The sequence below is a fragment of the Varanus komodoensis genome, unplaced genomic scaffold (assembly GCF_004798865.1).
Source record: "Varanus komodoensis strain SLA01 unplaced genomic scaffold, ASM479886v1 scaffold3, whole genome shotgun sequence".
In the NCBI taxonomy this organism is placed as follows: domain Eukaryota; kingdom Metazoa; phylum Chordata; class Lepidosauria; order Squamata; family Varanidae; genus Varanus; species Varanus komodoensis.
Window position 1 is genome coordinate 43,633,847 of NW_025335761.1, and position 26,183 is coordinate 43,660,029.

Here is a 26,183-nt window from a genome sequence, read left to right on the forward strand (position 1 = left end):
GTGGGAATGCTGTTATCACAGTAGTATCCTAGAATGTTGCGTTGTCAAGTCAGACATCATCTTAACTGAAGCAGATCACTTACCAGGAGCAAATCGTATCTCTGAAATAACATCTTTCCTGTGATGAAAGGAAACAAGATCTTCCAGAGTGTCTGAGTTTACTATCAAGAAACTGCCATCATTGAGACCTACTGCCAATGCTTTCCCATCAGGAGAAAAACAGCAACATCTTCCCCCTGGTAATTACAAATAGATAGATTTTAATTTCAACCAGAAAGCCAAGTGTTCTGCTAGCACTTATGAAACACTTCCATATACAGTTAGCCCTCCATATTAGCAGGGGTTAGAGATGCAGCACCCCGCTGAAATAGAAAAAATGTAAATATCCAAATCTTAATACTGTTGGCTGTTCATGTACTAGATTGCTTCTCCCTCTCTCTCTTTCAGACCTTGGTCTGATCCTGCAAGCTCCTCTTCTTCATTTATTACATTCCTATATTCTTATTCTCTGTCCTCCCTTTCACTCACCAGTGCCTCCTGTTTGCAACCAAGGACATGTCAGAGGGATTTCTCTTTCCGGATGGGCAGGGAAAGAAGGCATGCTCTGGAGACGCTCCCTCTCTCCCCTTTTACTTCCTTTTTCTATGGTGATGATAATTTTCTGCAGTAGGCCATGAAAACTAGTTCATGTTCATTCCTATGAACCATTTGCCTTTAACTTGGATTTTTAAATTAATAAGCTTTATGGAATTTTGTTCATAAGTATGGATATTTGTAAGTCGGATGTTCAGAAACCAGGGATTGTCTGTATCCTGTATTGCATTCTTTAAGAAATGTAAGTCATTTTAACATTCTACTGTTACAAGACCTAACAAACAAAAAAATCTACTTCTAAGTAAATGGCAAAATATTTATAATATTTGAGAAGAAAAAGAATCTTACCCTTCTTCAGTTTTCGAACAGCTAGCATGCAATGGCTTGGGGACAGATCCCATATTCTTAAGGTTTTATCATCACTTACAGTGGCACAAATAGGCAAGTGAGGGTGGGTAGCTAGACCCCAAACTTCTCCTTCCATATGACCCTGTATAAAGCAAATCCAATTCAATGTCATTTACTATAATTAAAACAGGAATAAATATTGCTAAATATCAGAAAGGAAGTAGACAACCTTTTCTGTCACACTGGAAATGATTATGGGTGATACCTAACATTATGTGAGTGGGCTTTTACTTGAACAACTTTCCTTTCCCCTCTCCCTGCTGTGCTGAAACCCTGTGTACCCACCACAGTCTGGTCCAGAAGGTCTCCCAACTCCCTGGAGATTTGTGGAAGGAGGTGCAGGAAGGAAGGCAAAGTCTTTTCTGTTGATGGAAAGAAAGTCTCTTTCCATCAGGAAAAGATGTAAATTGAACTGAAAATCTCTCATCGGTTAGATGCTTAGGATTGACATTGGGGCCCAACTCCAGTGCTGAGGTGGCTCTCATAGTTTATAGCCAGAATCTGATTGGGAGTGGTGTGGAAGGATTTGGGCTCATTCAATCTGTGGAATGTCAGAATCAGGATGAGCTCATGCTGTCAACATTCTTAAAACAACTTATTTCCATCCCATTGCTAATGTTAGCACTCTGAAAAACTAACAGAAGAGTGTCATACAAGTTGAAGCATCGCCTTTGGAGGGATGAAGTGGAATGCCCTAATTCAGGCAGGTAAACTCACTAATGGGCTACTGTCCCTTGTCAGTTAGATGCTTAGGAGGAGGGCTTTCACAGCCAGACCTATCCCTCCACAGACAAGTTCCAGGCTGGGGACCTTTGCTAGGAGCATTCTCATCTTCACTAATCTCTGTGTGAACTATCTGAGCCTCTTAGAACACTCTTGAATTTTGTATTCTTATGAGTCTGGAATGAAAAGTCCTGCTGCACTTCATAGAAAATGAATCCTTGTTGCAATGAATTATGGATTTACATAATAAGTAGCTAACAGTGTCAGATGGTTAGGTCTGATGCTGACTTTTGGACTTTTCTGTGTAGACTGGAGATACCAAGATGGAAGCCATTGTTGTTGAAGTCTCTGCATATGCAGGATTGCTCTGAATTAACTCTTGAACCTGTTTAGATTCTTGGATGTGATAGAGTTTGACCCATGTAATACAGAGGTTCCAAAGAAAATTTTGAGGTTGGCACAAATCTTTTCATATGTAGATTTATTCAGATCTCTTTCTAGAAGCTTTGTTTTTGATTGCTTGGGAAGCCTGACTTCAGGAATCATTCATTCCTGAGCCACAGAGATTACAACAGCTAATAACCCATAAATAGTTATTAGCAACTAATTGTTATAGAATTGTTTATGGAGCCTATAACTAATTATATGGAGGACAGGAAGGCCTGGAGGAATGTTGTCCATGGGGTCGCGATGGTGGGACGTGAATTCGCGACTAACAACAATAGATTTATTTTCTTAAACTGATACATGAGGTGAAAAACGGCACATATAACTGAATCTGCATCTGATGTGCTGATCAGAAAGTTTGTCCAATAGTGAATGTAGAAGGGAGAAGTAATGAAAGACAGACAGGGAGAAAGGGTTGAGTGTTATTTACAGACATGTATTAATACAGACATTTCTCATATCTGTTGTGCACCATTGGTTGTTTAGTCGCAAAGTCGTGCCTGACCCATCAGGACCCCATGGAAAACATTCCTCCAGGCACCGTTGGTAGTGAAATATTATTTTAACATTTTAAAAGATACAAGTGAGAAGCATATGGTTAAGATTTTATGTTTACCTGAACCAATAAAGTTATAGGTCCACTTTTATCAACTTCCAGAATTTCCCCATTCTTTGTGCCTGCTAAAATGTGACCATGTCCTAATGATATGGCACGTACAGAAGGGTTATCTTCTAACAGGAGACCTAAATGGGAGGTGGTAAGGAATATAATAATTTGTCATTAGAGGAAATCACATCGTAGCACCATCTTCATCATTATTACTGGAAACTTATTATGTCCTTGTTTAATTTCTAACATGATCCTAGCATGAATAAAATGCTCAGATATTACAATTTCTTTTTTAATCCAAACTGAAACAAAAGAGTTCTGATGTAAGATAGCTAAAATAGATGCATCTTTAAAATACCTTTGGAGCCAGGGGCCAAGGCAGCTCTTTTGATGGCATATGTTTTGAGACACCGTTCAAAGGTATCATCCCAGAGAGCCACAATTCCGTCCTTGCCTCCAGTTACAAACCCCTGAAAAATGTTAGAAAATGAACAGAAAAACTGTTTTATAGACAGTATTAGTTTTAGATACCTTGCTCATTTTTGGCCCATTTCTGCAATGTTGAAGAACCTACCTATGATCATCTTCACTAACTATGCTGGGTATTATATCACTAACCATCTGTGAATTCAGGTGAGTAAATATAAATAAGGTCAGGATAAATATTTATATTTTTACATTAAAATTAATGGAAGTAACATTTTAGAAGTGGGTTCCACTGAAAATGTATGAAATTTTGTTATAAACCCCAAAACTGAATGTCAATAAATAGCATCCCTGGTACCATCTGTGACGTTAAGGAAAGTGAATTTGCCTGTTATGAAAACAGTCAAATACAGGGTTTTTTTGTTTTTTAATCCCCTGTGCTCCTTTCCCACATAGAATGGACTGAACAGGTGATAAGCTAAGCATCTACAGTCATTAAAGGCAACTAATAATTGTTTGGCAGTGTCTTTGCCCTTTAGCTGTTGTCCCCAACCAGGTGTCCTCTGAATGTGTTGAAGTGGCCAATGGCCATGCTAGCTGGAAATATAGGTCCTACAATCCTACATTTCTGGAAAACATCAGGTTGGGAAAGGTTTTTCTAACACATTATATGTGCTAAGCTGCCAGGAAGGTCTTGACAAGTATAGGTGGCCTATACATACATACATACATACATACATAAATAAATAAAATGCATGTTTTTCAGTTATCCCAGCCATTCTAATATGGTAGAATTTATTCTGAATGATGAATAAAAACATGATTTTTTCAATTACAGAGGAAGTCACCTGAAACACAATATGGGAATTCATACCTCTCCTGCAATATGTAGCTATGGAAAATTGACACAAAGTTTTTAGGACTTTTTTTGTGCTGTCAGGATGCATTTGACTCACCAGTTCATGACAACTTTAAGGAAAATGTCAATAATCTCAATGGGCTTGCCAAAGCCTTTAGGCATACCTCAGCTTTCTAGATTTTGGCCATACATTTCTTCCAAAAGAAGCATTATCAATTTATATTCAATATAATTCACTCACTTTTTCAAGTGCATGCATGCTGAACACTGGGCCATCATGTGCTTTTACAGTTTTTATGAGGAACAGGTCTCTCCATATACACACATCCCCAGTTGAAGTTCCAGAAAATGCCATCTCTTCTGTCCAGCCGTAAACTGCACACATCATTGTATCAATCTTCCCCATTGGACCCACATATCCCTTTTTCCCAATCAGTCCACCTCCTTAAATTAAAATAAAACCAAATTATTTCATTTAAAATTATTTCATATAAATGTAAATATATTTTTCTAAAATACATTTTCTTTAAAAAAAAATCAAACTTACCATTCATTTTAATTGTTACTTTTATACATTAAATTGGTAGTTTCCTTTGTCCAGAAATCTCAGGACAAGGGGACCACTTGAGCGGGGGGAGGGGACAGATCCATGCTCAGGCAAAAGAAGAGTGGAAATCAGAGGTGAGAAGAGGAGCTCCACCCACTCCATGAATGCCTGAGCAAAACCCCTCCTGTACATGAGCAAGCTAACCTGAATTGATATAGCACAGAGCCAGGGTCATGAAGCAGCTTGTTGGCAATTGCCATTTGGCAGCAGACTGCTGCAGCAGATTTTCCTGTGCGGCCCCTATCCTGTGAGAAGCAGCTGGGCAGCAGGTGGAAGCTGCATGCCTCAGTGGATTCCCCTGCTACTTCTCTTCCTTACTCTGGATTGGTAAGAAGAGACTACAACGCAGCAATGGCTTGGGAATGCTCTCTGGCAAGCTGGAGTGAGAAAGGGGACCGCTGCCACTTCCCCTCATTACTGCCACCCAGCAGTTTCTCACTTCTTCTACTGGAGTGGGAGAGGCTGTGCTCTTGCATGCAAGAAAGGGTCTGCTTTCAATTTATTGACTTCTTGAACTTAGCAAAATAAGTGTTCCTTGAATTATCTTTGACAGCATTTTAAAATGATGAAGACAAGACTTTAGCATTCATGTATTGAATCCAAAAAGGAAGCCACAGTCTTGAACTTAGAAGAGCTGAGCAAGGTTGTCATGGATAGGATATTTTGGAGGGCTTTCATTCATTGGGTCACCATAAGTTGGAAACAACATGACAGCCATAACAACAGACATTAACAAGTTATACATAGAGTTTCTTGTAAAACTGCATATTGCTACAGTCGGAGACACACCTATCTCTTTCTATGCATAATTCTTTACAATTAAAACACAGTAAAACAACAGCTTTGAAGAACAGAAGGGAGAAAAACTATCCCAGCTACCCTCACTTCAGAGCACCTCCCTCTTCCTTCTAGAGTAGAGTAGAACAGATCAACTTGAAGAGTTACGAACAAGGGGAGAAAAAGCAGCAGCAAAAAATAAAAATGTGGTGATGATGGGTTTTCAGCTCTATTCTTTCTCCTCCTGGCAGCAGTCTTGTGATTTATTAAAAAGCAAGACAATACCCATCCATTTGCTAATATAATAGCAACTGATCTCTCATAATGGGGTTTATGTGAGGTTGTCTGCTCCAAAGTAAGAAAAATCTGGCTCAGCTTCGCTCATGATGAGTAAGTTACGCTGTGTCATGTATGGCAGCAAACGGCAATCATTGTGGGGATGTTTTCCTTATCTTTTTAAGCAGGAAGTCTAAAGATTAATTTCTATCTGGCTCTGTGCTATATCTATTCAAGTTAGCTTGTAACAGCTTCCCACCAGCAAACAAGAAAGGTGGAACAGGGGAATTCCCTTAGGAGAACTGGCACTGGTGGCCACCACAATCCAAGTGCTTCTTACTCCTGGCTGCTCACTCAAGAAGGTTGGAATGGGGAAATATACTATGTGCAGCCTTCAATCAGCCACCACCACTACTTCGCACCCCTGCTGCTGGCTCATTCAAACATGTGATGAGCTTCACTCTGGTGCATGCAGAAGGGGCAAGGGGAAATCAATGGAGAGGTGCTGCTCCTTTCCACAGTGCTTGTGCAGGAGCAGTGGCAGTTAACCAGAGCCCCACTGAGCAGTACTGCTCTTCTCCCAGCACTGACCAGCTGACTGCATGTTCCTGCTCCAAAGAAGACCTATGGGCCAAGAGGTGAGAGGAACAGGGAAATTGCTGACAGCTGTGCTGAATGACAGCTGTCAGTGGTGCATTCTGGTTAACTGGCTTGGCAGAGTGGCAATGGGCTCTGTGGTACCGTTCTCAGTAGCAAAATGAGTTGTTTTCTGGTTTGGACAGCACAACAAACTATCATGATACCAAGAAACCATAGAACAGACATTTCTGTTTGTGCTTTCTCAAAATCAATTGTACCACACTGGAATACCACAGTGAGGTTTGAATGACACGACTGAGCAAACTGCATTAAAAAAAACCACCATTGCTTGTTGTGCCATGTAAACCAGCCCATTAAAATGTGCAATTCTATACAAATCCATGGAGAAGTAAGCCCTACTGAGTTCAGTAAAATGTATTTCCGAGAAATTGAACATACAATAGCAGTTTGATTCTATTCTGTATGACTGTCTCTGTCAATTGGATAACACGCAGGTATACCAGCGCTGGGGTAGGGGGTTGCTTTATTCATTTTCTACAGGCTCTGGGTGTTCTGGGCCACATTTTACAAGTAATATACTTACCTGCTCTTCGCCAGAATTTTATATGTTTAATTCCAGCTGTTATGAGCTTTTCAGGCATGTAGGGATTGATCTTAACAACAAAGATCTTCTCTTTGCTTCCCCTAGAACAAAATTATAATATATTTAATTTGATATGGGAATAAGCTTTCTCATTGACAATACAGTTAAGAAAAAACAAGACTTTTAAGAAAATGTTCCCAAACATTTTCTGATGGATTTGTATGCGATGAATAAAAAAAGAAATGTCTATTTAACTATCAAAACTGTGACCTCAGATTCTATTTTTATTTTCTGCAACTGCAATAGAAAAGGATAATTAATGAAATATATTAGCTAGTAAATGGTTGAATATATATTTCAAACTAAAAAACAGAGCCAATACAATGCAATTACATTTCTTTTTATTTATTTGTTTGTATTTATAAACCACCAAAAAGACAGCAAGTGAAGTAAAAATATGAAAATAATTATTATGACAGATTTCTAAAATTGTTTCAGCAACTTTGGATTATTTATACATTGATGGCAAAGTTTGAGTTACCATTTTCAATAGCCTTTCTCCAGCACTGAAAACACATCTGCTACCTAAAAAATGGTTCCAGGATTTCCCACACCAGTGAGAGCATTCTCTGATGCAGTTTCCTCCACTCTGACCAGCAGGAGAGAGAAAGATTTTCAGTGATTCCCCTCATGTACAATTTTTTGAAACAGATTTTTAGAAGGGTATAGAGGGCTGCAAGGGGAAGAGACAATCAGTGAACATCATCTCCTCCTCCTCTGTTGTGCCAGCAGAACTCGTCTGTGGGTGAAAGATGCTGTCCATGAGACACTCCATGACGGTTTTTAGGTGTGTGGGTGTGCGCGTGTGTGTCTGTTCGCATGATCTTGGGTAAAGTATCCATTTTCTTCCAGAAGAATATATAAGGAAGAGCCAGAAGAAGAAACTTCCTACTGCTAATATGCAAGCTATTGCAACATGATGCATTTGAAGTTAATGAACTGCGAAACTGAATGACTAGGAATTGCCCCATGAAAGTGTGCAAACAATGGGAACACCTAGTAAATGCAAATACCCTAAAAGGAGGGGGGGGGCAAAGAAAAAGTAATATGGAAAAGACGCCAAGGGACGTTACACAAAAATTACATATAAAGCTAAACACAGAAAATTACACAAAAGGCAACAATTATTATTACTTCTATCAATCTATCAATTTTTAATTTCATTTTTGACTGAATAATACTTGGTTATTACAAAACAATTTTATTAATAATAATTATTAATAATTATTTTACCAGATTAAACAATATTTTTAAAATAAATTATTAAAGCAAGTATATTAATTTGATCACTGTATACATTATACTTAATAGTAACATTCTCAATTGCTAAATAAAGGATATATAATAGGTTTTCAATTTAACATAAAATTCTTTAACCAGTGTTCTATATATAAATGTATCATTATGTACCTTACATAAATTCTATTTTTTTCTCTGAACTGTTAAGTGAAACATTCATAGTAATCTTTCCAATCTTTGGCTGGTCTTCTATTTATATAACTGATTAATTATGCCATTACTGTATATTCCACTAATTTATTTTTCCAATCCTCACTAGTAGGGGAGTCTTCTGCTTTCCATTTTGCTGCAATTATAACTCCAGCTGTTGTTATCATACATTTAAATAATTCTTCCATATTTCTTGGAAGAGTTTCTGGCACAATACTCAAAAGTATATTCTTAGTGTTCATAAGAAAGTAAATTTTCAGAAGTCTCTGTATTTCAGCATGTATTTCTTTCAAAAAACTTTTTTTGACCTTACTGCACATCCACCATATATGGTTAAAAGTCCCATCCACTTCCTTGCATTTCCAGCACTTTCCTTTTTCTCAGTATCCTTTAGAGCAGACCTGGGCATTGTACGCCCGCAGGCCACATCCGGCCTGAGGGCTGACCCTGACTGGCCTGCATGAGGTCACTGGCAAATTAAAAGTCAATGCAAATATATATCATCATAATATAGATGCAAGCAATACAACTGCACTGCTTTTATTTTGAAGGATCTGCTAAACTGAATTGAATTTATTGCTTTTCATGTAATGTTAATGCTAATGTTTTTGTGAATATTCATTAAATAGTGTTGTTCTGTGCTCCACATTTTCATTGTATCATTGTAATGTTTCATTTACTGTTTTTATAGAGATATATATTGAACAGAGCTGTAAGTCTATTGGTCTAGCCCTTAACAACTGTCAAAGTTTCTCATGTGGCCCCACAGGAAAATTAATTGCCCACCCCTGCTTTAGAGTAATATACCAACGAAAGAACATCTTGTACCAATTTTCTCTTCATGCCCAACCAGTTATAAATCTTATATCTTGTGTCCATAAGGTTTCTCACTGAAGGAAAGATATTTCATTCTCAAAGTTCTGCATCCATCTTATCATATACATTTTAACTTCAGTTTCAGTTTCATATTGCAGTGATTGCTTGTAAATCCTTCCTAACAAGTGATCTTTTTGCTGCAAAATCAAATTTTCAAATTGTGTCAGGTCTCCTATGGTACATCTTCCTGTTTGAATTTCCCTTTTTAGTCTTAAGAAAATGGAGAAGCTATCCTATCTTTTTTCCTTGATCTCTTAGTTTTCACCATGGCTTAATTTCCCCTTGTTGATCCATCATATTTCTGTATGTTATAAAATCATGGCTTTTCCTTAGATGTTCATCACCTTATGCTTCTACTGGAGATATCAGAGGGGAAATTGAAGGACTAATTCTTCTTATAGATGCCAAGTTCTTTTAAAACCATCTCTGATTACATGTTTTTGTCACGTGCTAGATCCTTTTTAACTGATTCCTTAGTCCACAAATAATTATGTCCTTCTTCTAAGTCTGCTGTTTCCAATTTTATTTATGTTTCCTCTGGATTTTTAATCCAGTCTGTAATCCAAACCAAACCAGCTGCATAAAATTTGGTATTAGATTAGAGTAAAATTTGGTATTGGATACTGTTAGACCTCCTCTTTCTTTTTCCTTTGTAACACTTTAACTCTTGTTTGAAAATTGGAATCCTCTGGAATACAAAATTCAATTTAGGTAGGATGTTCTTCCCAGTCATGACAATTTTAGTTTAGGCCTTCACTGCAGACCTTTTCCAATCTTTGTTCACATTATTTTATAATTGTCACAAATTATGTATTATTTTGTCCAATCACATTTATCCCCAAATATTAAACTGGGTTAGAAGTTATTTCACATTCTGAAACTTTGAAAATATGCTTGTATTCTTGTTTCATTAAACATTTTGAAATAATTTTCATGTTCTTCCTGTTGGTTTCATAGCTGGAAAAAGATTCAGATTTTTCAATTTGATCTATTATATATTGCATGAATAGATGTGGATTTAAAATCAGCAACGCTGTATTGTCAGCATAGCTTTTCATTTTATATTCTTCTCCATCTACTTTCAAGCCTTTAATTTTTGGGTCTAAGACTTCCAATATAAGAATGAATAAAAGTGGTGATAATGAACATCCTTAGCATGTTCCTTTTTTCCATTTGAAAACCACTAGTTAATATGCCATTCATTAAAATGCTTGTCAGCTGTTTTGTATAATTGCAGGTATCCAGTTCAGGAATCTTGGACCACAATTTAATTGTTGAAGAGTCTTCAAGGTTCGAGAACTATTATCAAATACTTTTTCAGCATCTAAAAACATAAACGTGGCTTTTTTCATCTTCTCCTCCTTCTTCATGAATTCAATTGCATTAATGACAAAATAAACATTATCTTTCATAAATCTATTTGGTATGAGGCCAGTTCATTCTGCCTGAATCTGTTTTGCTATGCATTTTCTTAGTCTTTCTGATATTATTGATGTGAAGAGTTTGTAATCCACATTTAATAGTGAAATAGGTCTGTAGGATTTGTGGGAAAGTGAGGTTATTGGCTTCTTTGTGTATCAATGTTGTATGAGCTTCTTGCCAACAAACTCTAATAGTTACAAGTCAAATAAAAGAACCAGAGGAAAAAACCCAGGAAAGGATAAAAAAAGACAGGAATTGTCATTAGAAATACCAGAAATTAAAAAGGAGATACAAGAAAATTCAAAAGAAATTACAAAAATTAAAGATAAACAGGAAAGAATTGGAGTACATATAGAATGACAGGATTCTGAGATTGAAAAGATGAACCAAATGCAAATATATAACAACCAGGTCACCACTATTGTTCTTTTATTTAGGTTCAGCAGAATGCATTGATTGTGTGCACTGATGGATTGTACCTTACCAAATGTGTTGCCTGCACTGGTCATGGCAGGTTCTAGTTTCTGTTATGTTATTCATGTTATTTATTTAGCTTGTGTACTTTACCTTTTGGTCTGGACTAGACACATGGCAGCTATTAAAGGAACTATTATTTAATGGTCTCAGAGAAAAAGTCTGGTCATCTTATCCCTGATCTTAATCTCATGCAGAATGGGTAAGCAAAAATGTTTGTCATACTATTCTCTCTGGATGTACTTGTCCTGCTTTTAGGCCTGCTGGACATCCACCATTCAGCTTAATGCATATGTAAGGCCTATGGACATAAATTCTAATGCAAAATAAGCCTGAAACTTTTGTATGTCGTCCCTTATGCATGGCATCTCAGGACGGCGTACAATGCTTAAAATCAAAATACAAAAAAATCAACACATACATCTATCTATCTATCTATCTATCTATCTATCTATCTATAAATAAATAACATAGTAACAATAAAAATTTAAATGAAAATCAAAATCAAAGCAACTGTTAAAATGTTAAAATATTAATTTTTAAAATAACGATTAAACAAAAAGGTTTGACCTAGCGCCAAAAAGAATATAAACACAGCGCCAGGCACTGTGCACTTATGCATGTTATATCCATGTACAGTTGCCCAGAGGCTTGGGAAAACATAAGCTCATCTTTCTACTATGTGTAGGAAGATAATCCAAATACAGTACAAAACTGTACTGGCTTACTTGACTACTGCTACTTGAATTATATGTCTGCTAGAGTCTATAATTAAGTTCTTACCTTACTGCTGAAAGTTTCTCTCCTTTTCTCCAATCCCAAAGAACAATAGTGTGATTGTCATCTATTCCAACTGAAGCTAACCGTTTGCCATCAGCTACCAAAGGAAACATATGATAAAAATGACAGGCATGAATCATTACTTTGTAACCAGCAAGAAACCTTCAAAGTATTCATGGGAACATGCTCCATATCCAAGTAATCACACTCACTGTGTATATAGATATTTGTGTATCTAAGCAGTAGCTATGTTGATTGCTGTTTGCCTTTATGCCTGCATTCATTAGAAGCAATATTCATATATAAGGCATGTCAATGTCCATTAATAAATGTGCATTTGATGTTGTTTTTATGTCTTTCTAGGAATAACAGTGATCTGATTTCCGAAGTGCTGCAGAAATGGTTAGCACTACTACTCATATGATTAGCTATATCTCAGACACATTAGTTGTCAGGTAAACTCTGAACTGGCTGCCAAAGGAATATACTAAGATGGTACTGTGAATTACACTCATGTGGATAGATGGAATGAGTAAAAGATGACTAATGTAATGACTGCTGATATTACAAAGGTATTGAAACCTTGCTTTAGACTTCACCTCTACATAGCCTCTGGAGGACACAAAGGGGAAGGAATTTCTTAGATTATCACAGACAGAACTAACTTATGTCCTTATTTTCTCACTCAGTTTCACAATGGATCCAAACTGGGAAAGCACTTCAGGAAAAGTAGGCTTCCAGAGTCAGAAAAGTTTTCGGCTTATTGTTTATCTCATCTTTCCTATGTTTGGGCACAATACTATAATCGTACCATACCAAAGACAATCCCATAAAAAGAATAACCTACTAAAAATCTGAACCTTTCTAAAGCCTGCTAAAATGACTTGTATTACCTTTAGCAAGTCAATAATGAAGGGCACCCATATACCTGTCAAGATTGCCCATTTGTGAGGATTTTGAAGGGAAATGCCACAAATTAACTGATGCAATGCCTACACTTTCAATTCAGCATCTGTATTCAAGCACAAGCTATCCATTTAGAGAGGGTATCTTTCTTGTTAATGTACTGAAAGATACCATATTCTGTCATTTTTGGAATTTAGTCATGTTGCTAATTTTGATTTACTTAAAAAACTAAACACACAAAAATGTATCAAGACTCTTAAGAAATTTTACATTTTTCTTAATACTTTAGAGCAAGGGAATATAGAAGATAGTTAAAGAGGATAAGAAAAAGTAACTAGAGGGTAATCAAGATTTTCTGAACCAGCTGTTTAAAACTGTACATTCTTTTAGAAATTAAAAGACTCAATGCTAAATTTTCAACTATATCTGGTGACATTGCTAAAATAATAAAAATCTGGTACAGTAGGTTAGAAAGGGTAAAATCCAACAGGGTGCTCACATCCCCACCAATTTCTTTCTGCTCTGCCAATTTCCTTGCACAAGTATTAGTTCCAATCACTTCCATTGAACAAGCAGGACCCACTGCTTATACAAGGGAGAGTTAATACTTCCTAAGGAAAGCCCTGATATGAACAGAAATGTCCTTTTCTGGAAGGAGGCAAGCCAGTGGAGCTCCTTTCTATGAGCATGTCCAACCTGCCTCTTTCTTGAAATAAGCATCTCATTTCAGGTTGCCTCAGCAGCACTAAATCACTGTTGTGCAAACAATGGGGGTCACCTGTGCAAAGGAATTGGTCAAGACCACAAATACCCCTTTGGATTCTGCTCACTGGTGTATCTTTTGTGTGTTATGTCATGTTAAAGAAGGGGATTATTCTCATGAAGAAAATCTTGCAAAAAGTAAAAAAGAAATGTCTTATCTGGTAAACTTGATGAATAACTGTTGAACTGAACAAGTGTGAAGTTTCCTTTTCCTCTTGTTTAGGAATAAACCAATTACGTTCATAACTATGGAAAAGAGAACTCTGAGAATTCTAAGCCACAAATAACCCTCCAAAACCACTATACAAACTTCCCTAGGAAGAACAGAAAAAGCAGCAAATGGATGTTATTATGTGTCATCAAGATGTCTTTGAGTTATGGTGATCCTAAGAATGAAACCCCTCCAAAAATGTCCTGTTCACTGCTTAGTTGTTCTTTATTCAAGACTGTGGCTTCCTTTATGCAGTCATTAGATCTTTTATTTGATTTTCCCTTTCTTCTTCTGCCTTTGACTTTCCTTAGCATGATTGACTTCTTTAAGAAGTTTTGCCTTCTCATGATGAGCCCAAAGCATGACAAACTCCATTTTGTTATTTCTGCTTCTCGGGAAACCCACTTGTTTGTCTTTTTGTTGGACTAAGGCAAAGTTCTCCTCCAGCACCATGTTTCAAATGCATAAATTTTCTTCCTGTTAGTCTTCTTCACTGTCTAGCATTCACATTGATTAAGAATACAATGATGTGAATGATCTTGCCCTTGGTCTCCAGTAAAATGTTTTTTTACATTTGATTAGCATTTCTTGTTCTTTCATTGCTCCTCTTCCTGCAGTCTCCCTTTGAAATGATGGCTTAGCCATGGTAAACACAATTTTTCACCATTTCAATTTCTTCATTGTTGACAATAAGGTTGAGTAATTCTTCTGTAGTCAGGATTTTTGTTTTCTTAATATTAAGCAGTAGTCCTGCTTTTGCACTTTCTTCTTTCACTTTTGTCAGGGGTAGTTTCATGTTATTGCTGCTTTCTGGAAATAAGATAGTATAATCTGCATATCTTAAATGAGTGATGTGTCTTCCACCAATTTTCTCTCCTTCCTCTGAGCCTAATCCAGCTTTCCTTATAATATGTTCTGCATACAGACTAAACAAATAGGAAGATAAAATGCAACTTTGTCTAACACCTTTTCCTATGGGACACCATTCTGTTTCTCCATATTCTGTCCTAACAGCAGCTTGTCCATGATACAGATCAGCAGGACAATCAAGTGCTGGGGCACACCCATTTCATTCCAGACCATCCATAGCTTTTCATGATCCACACAGCCAAAGACTTTGTTGTATCCTATAAAGCACTTTAATAGTGATAGTAATAGTAATGGTGATCCTCTGAAATTCTTTGGTGCACTCTAATAGCATATAATTGCAATATGACCTTGAGTGCCTTTTCCTTTTTAGTATTCTGCTTGAACATCAGGCATTTCTCATTTCATATAAGGTAATATTCTTTGTTGCACACTTTGAGGATCACTTCGCTTGCATGGGAAATTAGTGGAATGGTTCTGTGATTTCTGCACTGGAATGCGAATGTTTATTGAATATTTCCAGTCTGTGGGCCACTGTTTTGTCTTCCATATGCTGGCATATTTGGACTGATTCAGTCTCTCCAGCTTGGAATAGTTCTATTGGTACCCCATCTACTCCAAGTGCTTTATCCCAATTGCTTTCAGAGTAGGTTTTACTTCCCATTGCAGTCTCTTCCTCAAAGGATTCCTCTTCAAAAGAGTATGTCATCCTTTCATCCCTTTTTTATAGTTCCTGTATATGTTGTCTCCACCATCTCTTTATGTTCCCTTTATTTTTTCCTGGTCTGATACTATGTTCCCTTGTTTGTCTTTTCAGCATTCCTAAGCTAGGTTTGAATTTCTCTTTAAGTTTATTGATGTTCTAGAAAAAGCTTTTTTTTTTTTGTTATTTTCTATTTCTTTGCAATGGTCATTATAATAGTTATTTTTGTCTCTTCCTGATAATTACTGTAAAGTTGCATTCAGACCTCTGATTAGATTTCTGTCACCTTTTGCTTCTGCTTCTTGCCTGTCCGTAGCAATTGTGCATGTTTCTTCTGTCAACCATCTAGACTTTTTTTTTCTTTTTGCTAAAGTAATTGCCTTTTGGCATTCGTCCTTAACAGTGTCTCTGATTTCAGTCCACAGTTCTTCTGGCTCACAGTCAATAAGTTGAGTAATGACTGTTCTTTATGTGGGTTAATTCATGAATGTTATTGAAACTGAATTTCAACATTATATTCCTTCAGCAATCTTTTTTAGCTTTACTCTGATTTTTGATATTAAGAGTCCATGGTCACTACCACAATATGCTTTTGGTCTTATTTTGGAAATGAAGATACAGTTTCTCCATTACATAATCTATTTGATTTCCATATTGGCCATCTGGTGATGACCATGTATGCAGTCATCTGTTTGAAGTATTGGACACCTCCATAAAAATTTTCATTTTTTCTTCTTCAGCATCTGTTGCTAGAGCATAGGCTTGAATGATGCCTACTTATGCTGATAGGTTTCCCACAAGTTTTGATTGATATTATTCAGTTAGATTTTGCATTTTAACCCCTTACTGCCTGTACTACATCTTGCCTCAGTATTAGAATTATCCCATTTCTTCTGAGTTTCTCATTTTTAAAGTAGAGCACTTGTTTGTCTGACTGAAACTGTCCCATTCCAGTTCACTCACACCAAGTACTGCAATGTTTAGTCATTCCATTTCTTGCTTTATGGTGTCCAGTTTGCCTTCATTCATGCTTCTCACATTCCATGTTGTGCAGCTTCAGACGTTTCTTTCACCTCTGTGCATGTTGGCCACTAGACATCCTTTTGGATTTAATCTAGTTACATCATCAGTGACAGCATTATTCATATTTGTCCTTTGCTCTTTCCCAATAGCTCATTGAGTGCCTTCCAACCTGAAGGTCTCATCTTCTGGCACTATCTCTTGTTCCATTTGGGGTTGTTTCATCATGGGGTTTTCAAGGAAAGATGATAAAGAAGCGGTTTACCATTGCCGCCTTCTGCACAGTACTTACCAGAATTAGTCTGAGCAACACTGCCATTGTCTGAGAAAAATCCTCTATCTGTGTTTCCTTCTACAAGTATCTGCCCTTCAAAAGTTTCTATGTCCCCATCACCATTAGAGAGATCAATTTTCTTCTGCTGATGTGACCATCGCTCCTGAAGAGGTGGATCCATCTTAGTTCGGTGCCTCAACTTGACCATTCTGATTAAATAACACTGCTCGGAGACCAACCTAGTGAGACAGTCTGGCCTCCTGGCAGCATTGCTCTCAGCTTCTCTAACACTGTCAAACCCCCTCACTACAATAAGGTGTGCAGACCAAAATTACTTTAGATAATACCCCAAGAAGAACAACAGAACAAGTGACTAGAGATAAAACCTGAAGATAAATGGAACAATAGGTTTTGAAGGTATATATGAAAATAGAAATTGAGGAAGCACTGTGAATATTATAAGGAAAAGCATTTTAAATATAAAGTGAATATTCCATTTGAATTAAGAGTAGGTGATAGAAATAAAAAGTAAAGACTTTACAAAAGGGTATATCATAACATAGAGTAACACAAAGAGGAAAGCAGAGGAGAGATCATATAAAGAGAAGAGTTTATATGGATTATAAACTGGCCATCAGAAGGCAACTCCTTTTATTATACTTATTTTACTTATTTGTGATAGCTACAAACAACTAAACATAATAAAATCCATAAGGGGTTCACGTATAAATATTTAAAAGTACATTAGAAAAAGTAGATAGGGAGACATATTTCTCCCTCTCTCATAACACTAGAACTTGAGTCTGGTGAAACTTAGGGGTTTTGACAGGGAAAGAGACCTGACAGAGGGGGTATGTTATCGCCTCCTGGTCAACTTGAGACCTTGGATGATGTCCTGACAGACCAGATTGTAAGGATATCTCGGGGGAGACACACAGTAATTATGGGAGATTTCAATCTCCTGGATATTAGTTGGGAGACTCACTCAGCGGTGACAGCCAGGTCACGTCACTTCCTAGAAGCTATAGAGGGAGGGTTTTTCACACATAGGGTCCGAGAGGTGACGAGGGGGGGAAACATCCTTGACTTGGTCTTGACCAATAGGGAGGAGCTGATAGATGAAGTACAGATTAGGGGAGCTCTGCATGCGAGTGATCACTCCATCCTTTGCTTTGAGATCAGGGGACTGGGGATGTGCAGCAGGTCGAGCACTAGAAGCTGGGACTTCAAGAGGGTCAACTTTGGCCAACTGAAGGCAAGACTGGGGAAAGTCTCCTGGGATAGGTTACTGGAAGGTAAGCAAGTTGAGGAGGGGTGGCTAGCACTCAAAAGGGAGGTTTTGGAGGCGCAAGCCTTGACAATACCTCTAGTTAGTAAGGTGGGGAGGCAGAGGAGAGCACTGCCATGGATGCGAAAGGAGGTGGTTAGAGGGATTAGACAAAAGAGGAACCTCCGTAGGAAATGGGTACTGAGGCAAATAGACAAAAGGGTATACCGGGAGGAGGAGGCCCGTTGCAGAAGGATTCTTTGCAAGGCTAAGGCTGATTACGAGCTGAGACTTGCCAAGAATATCAAGAGCAACAAAAAGGGCTTCTTTCAGCATGTAAATAGGAAGAGGAAGGGGAGACAAGTGGTGGGACCACTAAATAAGGAGGAAGGAGATCCAGTGATTGATATGAGGGAACAGGCACAGATGCTAAATGAGTATTTTGCCTCTGTGTTCTCCCCAAAGCACGACGGGGGATATCCGCATAGGAGATTAGATGAGGCTGGGGACTTAGGGGCACAGATTAGAGTCACCCCCCCTTGAAGTTGAGGGGCTCCTCAGGGCATTGGACATTACAAAGGTGCCAGGCCCTGACGGGTTACACCCGAGAGTACTTAGAGAGTTGGCAGGGGTTCTCTCACGCCTGCTGGCCTCCACTTTTGAGGCCTCATGGAGAATGGGTGAAGTTCCGGAGGACTGGAGGGTGGCATCAGTGGTCCCAATTTTCAAAAAGGGTAGTAGAAGGGACATGGGGAATTATAGACCTGTTAGCCTTACGTCCATTGTAGGAAAAACAATGGAAAGGCTCATAATAGAGAGAGATCTAGTGATGCTAGATAGGGAAGGGAGGCTGACAGCCACACAACACGGCTTCCGCAAAAGCAGGTCCTGCCAGACACACCTTGTGGAATTCTATGACAAGGTTTCGAGATGGCTAGATGGAGGGGATGCAGTGGATGTGGTATACCTGGATTTCAACAAGGCCTTTGACAAAGTGCCCCATGATATCCTGGTGGAGAAACTGAGAAGTTTTGGGATACACCAAAGCAATTTCCGGTGGATTAGGGCATGGTTGACTGACCAAAAGCAGAAGGTAACCATTAGCAGGGAATCATCGGGATGGCGGCCAGTGACAAGCAGGGTCCCCCAGGGCTCTGTTCTGGGGTCGATCCTGTTTAATCTTTTCATTAATGACATGGAAGAAGGGGTGAACAGTCTGCTGATCAAATTTGCAGACGACACTAAAACTGGAGCAGTGGCCACAACTGAGGGCAGGTACTCCAGATCCAAAAGGATCTGGACAGACTATGGAAGTGGGCAGGAGACAACAGGATGGCGTTCAATGTGGATAAGTGCAAAGTCTTGCACTTGGGGCATAGGAATAGCTGTCATAAGTACAGGTTAGGTGACAAGTGGCTGGAGAGCAGCACTTGTGAAAGGGACCTCGGGGTATTGGTTGACTGCAGGCTACACATGAGTCAGCAGTGTGATGCGGTGGTCAAAAGGGCGAACGCCACCCTTGATTGCATAGCCAGAAGTGTGGCTTCTAAATCAAGAGAGGTATTACTACCACTCTATATGACTCTAGTGCGCCCACAACTGGAGTATTGTGTTCAGTTTTGGGCCCCTCATTACAGAAAGGATATAGCCAGGTTGGGGTCAGTGCAGCGTAGGGCCACAAGGTTGGTGGCCGGTTTGCAGGGGATGAGGTATGAGGTGAGACTGAGGGAACTGGGTCTCTTCAGCCTGGAGAAGAGGAGACTCAGAGGGGATATGTTGGCGACATACAGGTACGTGAGGGGATGTCACAAGGAGATGGGTAGAGACCTGTTCTCCCCTGCAGAAGAAGGCAGGATGCGCTCCAACGGAACAAAGCTCAGGGAACCAAGGTTCCATTTGTATGCCAGGAAGCATTTCCTGACAGTTAGGACCCCGAGGGTGTGGAACGGGCTTCCACAAGAGGTCGTTGAGGCCCCATCGGTGCGAGGGTTCAAGGATAGGCTGGACGTGCACATGGTGGGCATGTCGTGAGCAGAGCCGGCTGGTGCCGGAGGTTGGACTAGATGACCTGGGAGGCCCCACTGACTTGCTCTGTTTCTATGTTTCTATGTTTCATTCTATGAAGCTGATTGGTGGGAGACTGCTGATAGATAAAAGGAAGTACAATTAGGTCTATAAAAATTATAACCTTGATTATTAAAACAGATGAACAAGAATAGGCACAATCACATTTAGGAAAGATAAACAGTTTTCTATAACTTAATGATTGTTAAGGGTAAATTTTAATACTAACTTTCATCACAGATAAGAGTAAAATGTTTAAATATTCATGTATCAATGAAATAATGTTCTGTTCTTAGGATCAAGGAAGTTATAACACGTTGTTGAGGATTATACTTTCAGAAAAACAAGATAACCATAAATACCTGAAAAGTCAACAGCACAGACACCAAATTGGTGATAGCCCTTTAATACTGAAAGTGGTTTGATTGTCTCTGTATCCCAAATATGGATTGAGCTATCCCGACCAACCTTAAACAAAAGAGATTGAATGAATACAAGAATATATGTGTATTTTAAAAATGTTTTTGGCTTATGTAAGGAATTACATCAAAAATAAATGTAACAATCCAAGAGGTATGAAAGGAAAAACCACACTAAAACGTTTTATTTCTCTATGACATCTATTGTCTATCAAAAAATACACGGCTAGAAAATAGATGACATAAAGAAAAAAAAAGTTTTAGTATGATTTTTCATTTTATATCTTTTGGATTTTTACAAGATCATAAAGTTCTTGTAACTTGGATACACTCAATAAAATATGGCTTTAAAGCAGAACACTTGTTTCTTTACTAAATATCATATTGAACCTGAGGGGGGCTTTGATATTTTGGAGAACCAGATCCAAGGTTGGAGACTATGCTCCTACCTTGGAGGTGGGAATTGAAGTTCTGCCTCCCCATGCTCCCCCCACAGCTGGCATGGAAGCAATCACACTCTGAGATTGAAGAAAACAACTTTGAAGATAGGGAAAAGAGCACATTTTGATGGCCAGGGAGGGGAAGCAGCTGGGAGGCCACAATACAGACAAGCAGCTGCTACAAAAATCTCAGCAAAAATGCCTTCCCCTCCTCTTCCATTAGTGGAATGTTTTACTAGATATATGATACTTCAGTTTGCAGCACACATATCTATCAGTATTAGTGCCATAATGATAAGCTCAATCATCTCTCAGGCTACGATGGGTTTTCAGGTCATGGGTCATGTAAAATTGAATTCTGGAAGAAAAATCTACTATTCTGGACCAGTCAGTCAGTAAGATAAGAATTAATAGACAACAATGAATGCTGAAATTCTTGCTGAGAAAAGGTCAGGTTTCCCACTTACAAAGATTAGGAAAAACAACCCTGCAAGGAGGTTGAACAAACACCATCTAAGACCCATAGAAAATAGAGAGGTCAAGTGACAGACAGCAATATCTAAGTTCATCAAGAGCAATGAAACATCCATCCAATAAATAGCATAAGTCTGGGAAATTCCTCATTTCCCATAGTGACAAGTACAGAGAGAAACAGAATAAAGATCGGGGACTTAAAAAATGGAAGAGGGGCAAGCTCTGAACAGAGACCTGGGACCCCAGCCTGTGGACACTTTGCAGCCTTCCTACACACAAAGGACAGCTGTTGAGGGTCCCTGCAAGACAGGTAATAGACTCCCTTTCCCTCTCTCTCTTTTCAATAACATTCTCTTTCCATTATGTAAGACACTCTTTATCTCTTTAGAAATAAAAGGTAGAATTGGGATGCAGTAGAAGTATTGGCTGCTTAGACAAAATTGAATTAAAAGCTTGTGCCTGCTCGATATTTTCTGTTGAATAAACTTTCCTTTCTAAATGTTGTGTCTGTGTGAATTCAAAACTAGGGTTTGTTCCCTCTGGTAGTGCATGTTAAAATCCAGCAAGAGATCCCAAACTTTTTGAGGCAATCTGGTCGAAAAGTGCCTCCTTTTGAGGGGTATTGCTCTCCAAGGTTACCCAGCATAACAAGAAAACAAATACACACACACACACATATTCTGTGTGTGGAAAGGAACAACTGGATAAAACCACTGGTTCAAATCTAGTAGTTCCAACATCCCTATGGGGCACCAATATGTTTATGAGGCTTGGTACATGCAGTCGCTTTAACTTTTTTGTATAAACCACACAACAGTGAAATTCTTATGTGAGAATAGACCACTTACAGAAGAAAACAGGAAAGTTCCTGCATAAAGAGATGCCAACATATGTGGTAGAGCATCATAACAATTGCTTACAAGTATAAATATGTTTCAGACTTTCAGGATAAACCTTTCTGTGTATCCATTTGTCTATACATCATAATGCCAATCATGTCTCCTACATCTGGATTGCTTTCCTATCTTTTCACAGATTAATATGACAGAGACTTCTGAAATACTCATTTAGGAGTTCACTTCTAAACAAAGTTTTCAAGTTCTTCTAAACATGAATCCTACCTGGCCTGTTGCCACATAGTCCTTTAAGGGATGAATAGCAAGACACAGAATATCATCATCATGACCCAAATAAAAACGTTGTGTGTTTTGCTGCCGATTGTATACTACACCGACTGCTGCAACATGATACACAATTTCTCCAGTCTGGGTGTAAAATAAATTACTCCGACAATCATAGCCTCTGTAACTAATAAAACAGTTTGGCGTTAGGATAATATGCATCATTACATAGTATAGGGGTGCACAGCCTCTTATTCTGAAGGACAAATACAATTTTGGAGAAATTCTTAAGGGTTGCATTCCAGTGCTGAAAGAGGCCAAAGGCAAAAAGGGTGAAGTAAAAATACCAGCATATCTTATCTTGTTTTATTTATTTTTACACTTGCATGCTGCCAGCTATTCCAACAGGGATCTCTAGGAAGCTTACAACAATAATCAACACACAATTCTTAAAAGCAATAAAACAGTAAAAACATCATATAAAACATAATAAAACAGCAACAATATCATAGCGGCCATTTAGCAAGTTAAAAGAACTACCATATACACTGTAAGCATTAAGTAAGTTAAAATACCTAAATAAAGAGAAATGTTTTCACCCTGGTGCTGAAAAGAGAATTAAGCTGGTGCCAGGCAAATATCTCTGGGGAGCCTGTTCCATAAATGGGGGGCACCCACCAAGAAGGCCCTTCCTGCATTGGCCATTCCCCTCTGAGACATCTCCCATAGTTCTCACTTTCAGCAACTAAGCTTTAGAGAAGAATTTGAAACTTTTAGAACAGTGGCAGCAACTATACAAAATTCAGAAAATCATCGAACAACTGGGGCAGGGGGAGGTAAAGCTGGTAATTTGGGGAACCCTGGAGGGCCAAGCTGGGGCAGCAGGTGCCAATTTGGCTCAGCCTGAGGTTTTATACCCCTGACATAGTTCAATTAACAAACATTTAATTTTTAAGTTAAATGTGAGAAAAAACTAGATTACACCAATGACTTCCTCTTTTAGTGTCAATTCTAAAGCACAGAAGGATATGTGAAAATAGCTTATATAACCAAAAGAAAATGTCAATGTCTTCTTGCACTTTGGGAAGAATATATGGAGGGTCTTTAAAGGTGTTCCAGTTGGGATATTTGGCCATTCTTTGCTTCTTTCTCCCAATAATTATTTCCTCCAAATTTAACACTTAGCTGAAGAACATCTCAAAATAAAATGAATGTAAAACATAGTCATATAAATATAATTAATTTGTAAAAATGCATACTCAAGCCAGACTTTTATCATGCAAGTCAAGCTCAGTAAAACTTGTTTTACAAATTCAATAAAACATTAATTCTACCACATCCCTAATTCTTAAATACAAACTAATTCTAATTCTTAAATTAAATTAAATTTAAGAATTAAATTCTTAAATTCTTAAACTAATTCTAATTCTTAAATACAAACATTGGATGGGGAAAAAAACCCTTCGTAATTCCAATGAATCTGTTATATATTAGTTAGAGCCCAAACTAGGCTTCATATTGGGAAATTGTTGATGGAATCTCCTGTGCTTTTTAAAAAGATAAATGCAGCCTAGAAGGGGAAGAGATTTGGACTGGGGCCATGGTGATATTGGAGCATGAATAGAAGAAGATGCTTTTACTTTAAGAAAAAGAAAAGTGGGCGATTCAGTCATAAATCTTTTACTGTCTTATCTACATGTCCAAAACTACTTTGCTTGAAGGGAAAAATTCTAGTTTACATACCCATGAACAAAGTGTAATCTTATACTATTGATTGGAGCCCGTTCTCTTCTTTTTGAGGCAGCAGTTTTTCGTTTTTCTTTGCATTGCTCTTTAAGCTGAGGTAGATCTTCTTTGTAAACCTTAGCAGAGAATATACAAGTTCTCTGTAACTGTGCATATCTCAAAAGCAAATCTCTCTGAGGAATCTCTGGTGGTTGCAATAATATTAGGCAGTAATTGCAATACAATTAATTATAGTATGTAATTAAGTACTATGAGTACATTTAACCTCCCTTGTTTCTGTTGCTATAAGTACTCTGAGCATATCAGAGTACTCACACAGATCTTCCACTGAAGTTTACATAAGTGAGGCTGAATAAATAATCCACTGGAAAGATTGGGCAGTACCAGTATCATCAATAGTTCACCTGATGCACCTCTACTGCAGTACTAGGAAGGCAGGCAAGGTTCAAATAAACCTCAACATACCTGGAAAAGGCTACTACATGACGAAAGAGCTATGCAACAACTGCCAATGCTGCTTACAATTTGCTAAAGCAGCTCCAAACATTCCTAGCCAGATCCCAGTCATGTGTAAATTGCTTTCAAAAGTATAATTATCATGTGAGGGACAAATTCTCAACATAAGTTAAATTAAGATTACATGAATAAATGAGCTTATGAATTCTATTGTGATTGTTCTGACAAGTCACAGCCTTGTCACCAGTTCTTGCAAAGCATATGGGCATTGTGATATCAATGTTCTAGATCATGGGTCCTCAAACTACGGCCCGGGGCCAGATCCGGCCTGCCATAGCCATTTATCTGGCCCACATCAGAGGTTTTCAACATGCCGAACACACCGCCCACCTCGCCTCCCACATGGGGAGGTGGTGGCTTGCTCACGAGGAGATTGTTCTGGACTCGCTAGGAGACCTTGCCTCCCCTCGCCATGCATGCCTGCCCCCAAACTTAGCACGCACATGTGCCCTGCCCCCGCTCCCGCACCAGCCCGCGTGTCCTGCCAGCACCACCTTTGTGGCCCGCACCCAGCACTGGCACCTTTCAACTGGCCCCCTGGTTAAAAAGTTTGAGGACTCCTGTTCTAGATGTACCAAGGATTTACTGGGAAAAGGACAATCAGCACCATGGGTTTCAAGACCTTATTTATGCTTTATTGGCATATTATAATACCTGTCTACGATATGTGATTTGAGTCTCTTGTTCAATTTCAGAGTCCAGCTCTGGAACATCAGATTGATCAGAGTCTGATTCTTCACTGTTAGAGTCAACCAGGCTTTCTGTAACAAAACAAACAAACAAAAGTTGATATTAACAGCAGAATCAGAATAAAGTTAATTAACAGCACTATTCTATGCATGTGCATTGTGAAACAAGTGGAGTAAGATCAGTGGGATTTGCTCAGGTTTGTATGTAGGGACTACAGCTAAAACACTCAACCAACAGTACCATCCGAAGAATGGTTACGCAGGCAGGGCTTTTTTTGTCATAGAATGCACCAGAACAGTGTTCCGGCACCTTTTTTTCCAATGGATTTTATGAAGTGATTTTGAATCACCTGTCGGCATAGCAGGTTAGCAGCAAACATTATTAACATAGTGCCTGCGGGCTGCTTTTGTGTCCGCACTCATAGGGCGCTGCTCGGCTTGGGACGCTGCTCGGCTTGGGATTGGTGTGTGTGAGTGCTTACTGCCGGCGGCGACATACGTTCCAGCACTTTTTTTTTTTTTTTTACAAAAAAGCACTGCTCAGAAGCAAGTGCTGTGTTCAGACTTGCCTCCTAAATGTACCTGAAGTTAGATAAAGAACAAAGACACAAAACCACTGACTTATTAATATCACTTCAGAAACAATTATGAGAGTGGGCAGCATACAGCAACCAAGTCAGATAAAGAACAAACAAGCCCCAAGAGTGTTCACATAAAATTACCTCAGAAAATT

At 38.5% G+C, this 26,183-nt stretch overlaps 1 protein-coding gene across 3 annotated transcripts in view; it reads right to left on the minus strand.

Moving 5' to 3' along the window:
- Window positions 1-26,183, minus strand: part of EML5 (EMAP like 5) — a 153,124-nt gene that overhangs the window by 57,789 nt on the left and 69,152 nt on the right. For all 3 annotated transcript variants that reach the window (XM_044437125.1, XM_044437126.1, XM_044437127.1), the window contains exons 12-22: window positions 25,416-25,522; window positions 24,243-24,361; window positions 22,500-22,686; window positions 20,408-20,513; window positions 11,975-12,068; window positions 6,911-7,011; window positions 4,309-4,511; window positions 3,141-3,252; window positions 2,789-2,916; window positions 943-1,084; window positions 84-236 (exon numbers count right to left, since the gene is read on the minus strand). In XM_044437125.1, the coding sequence (XP_044293060.1) occupies window positions 84-236; window positions 943-1,084; window positions 2,789-2,916; window positions 3,141-3,252; window positions 4,309-4,511; window positions 6,911-7,011; window positions 11,975-12,068; window positions 20,408-20,513; window positions 22,500-22,686; window positions 24,243-24,361; window positions 25,416-25,522 (1,452 nt within the window). The remainder of the gene's footprint in view (window positions 1-83; window positions 237-942; window positions 1,085-2,788; window positions 2,917-3,140; window positions 3,253-4,308; window positions 4,512-6,910; window positions 7,012-11,974; window positions 12,069-20,407; window positions 20,514-22,499; window positions 22,687-24,242; window positions 24,362-25,415; window positions 25,523-26,183) is intronic.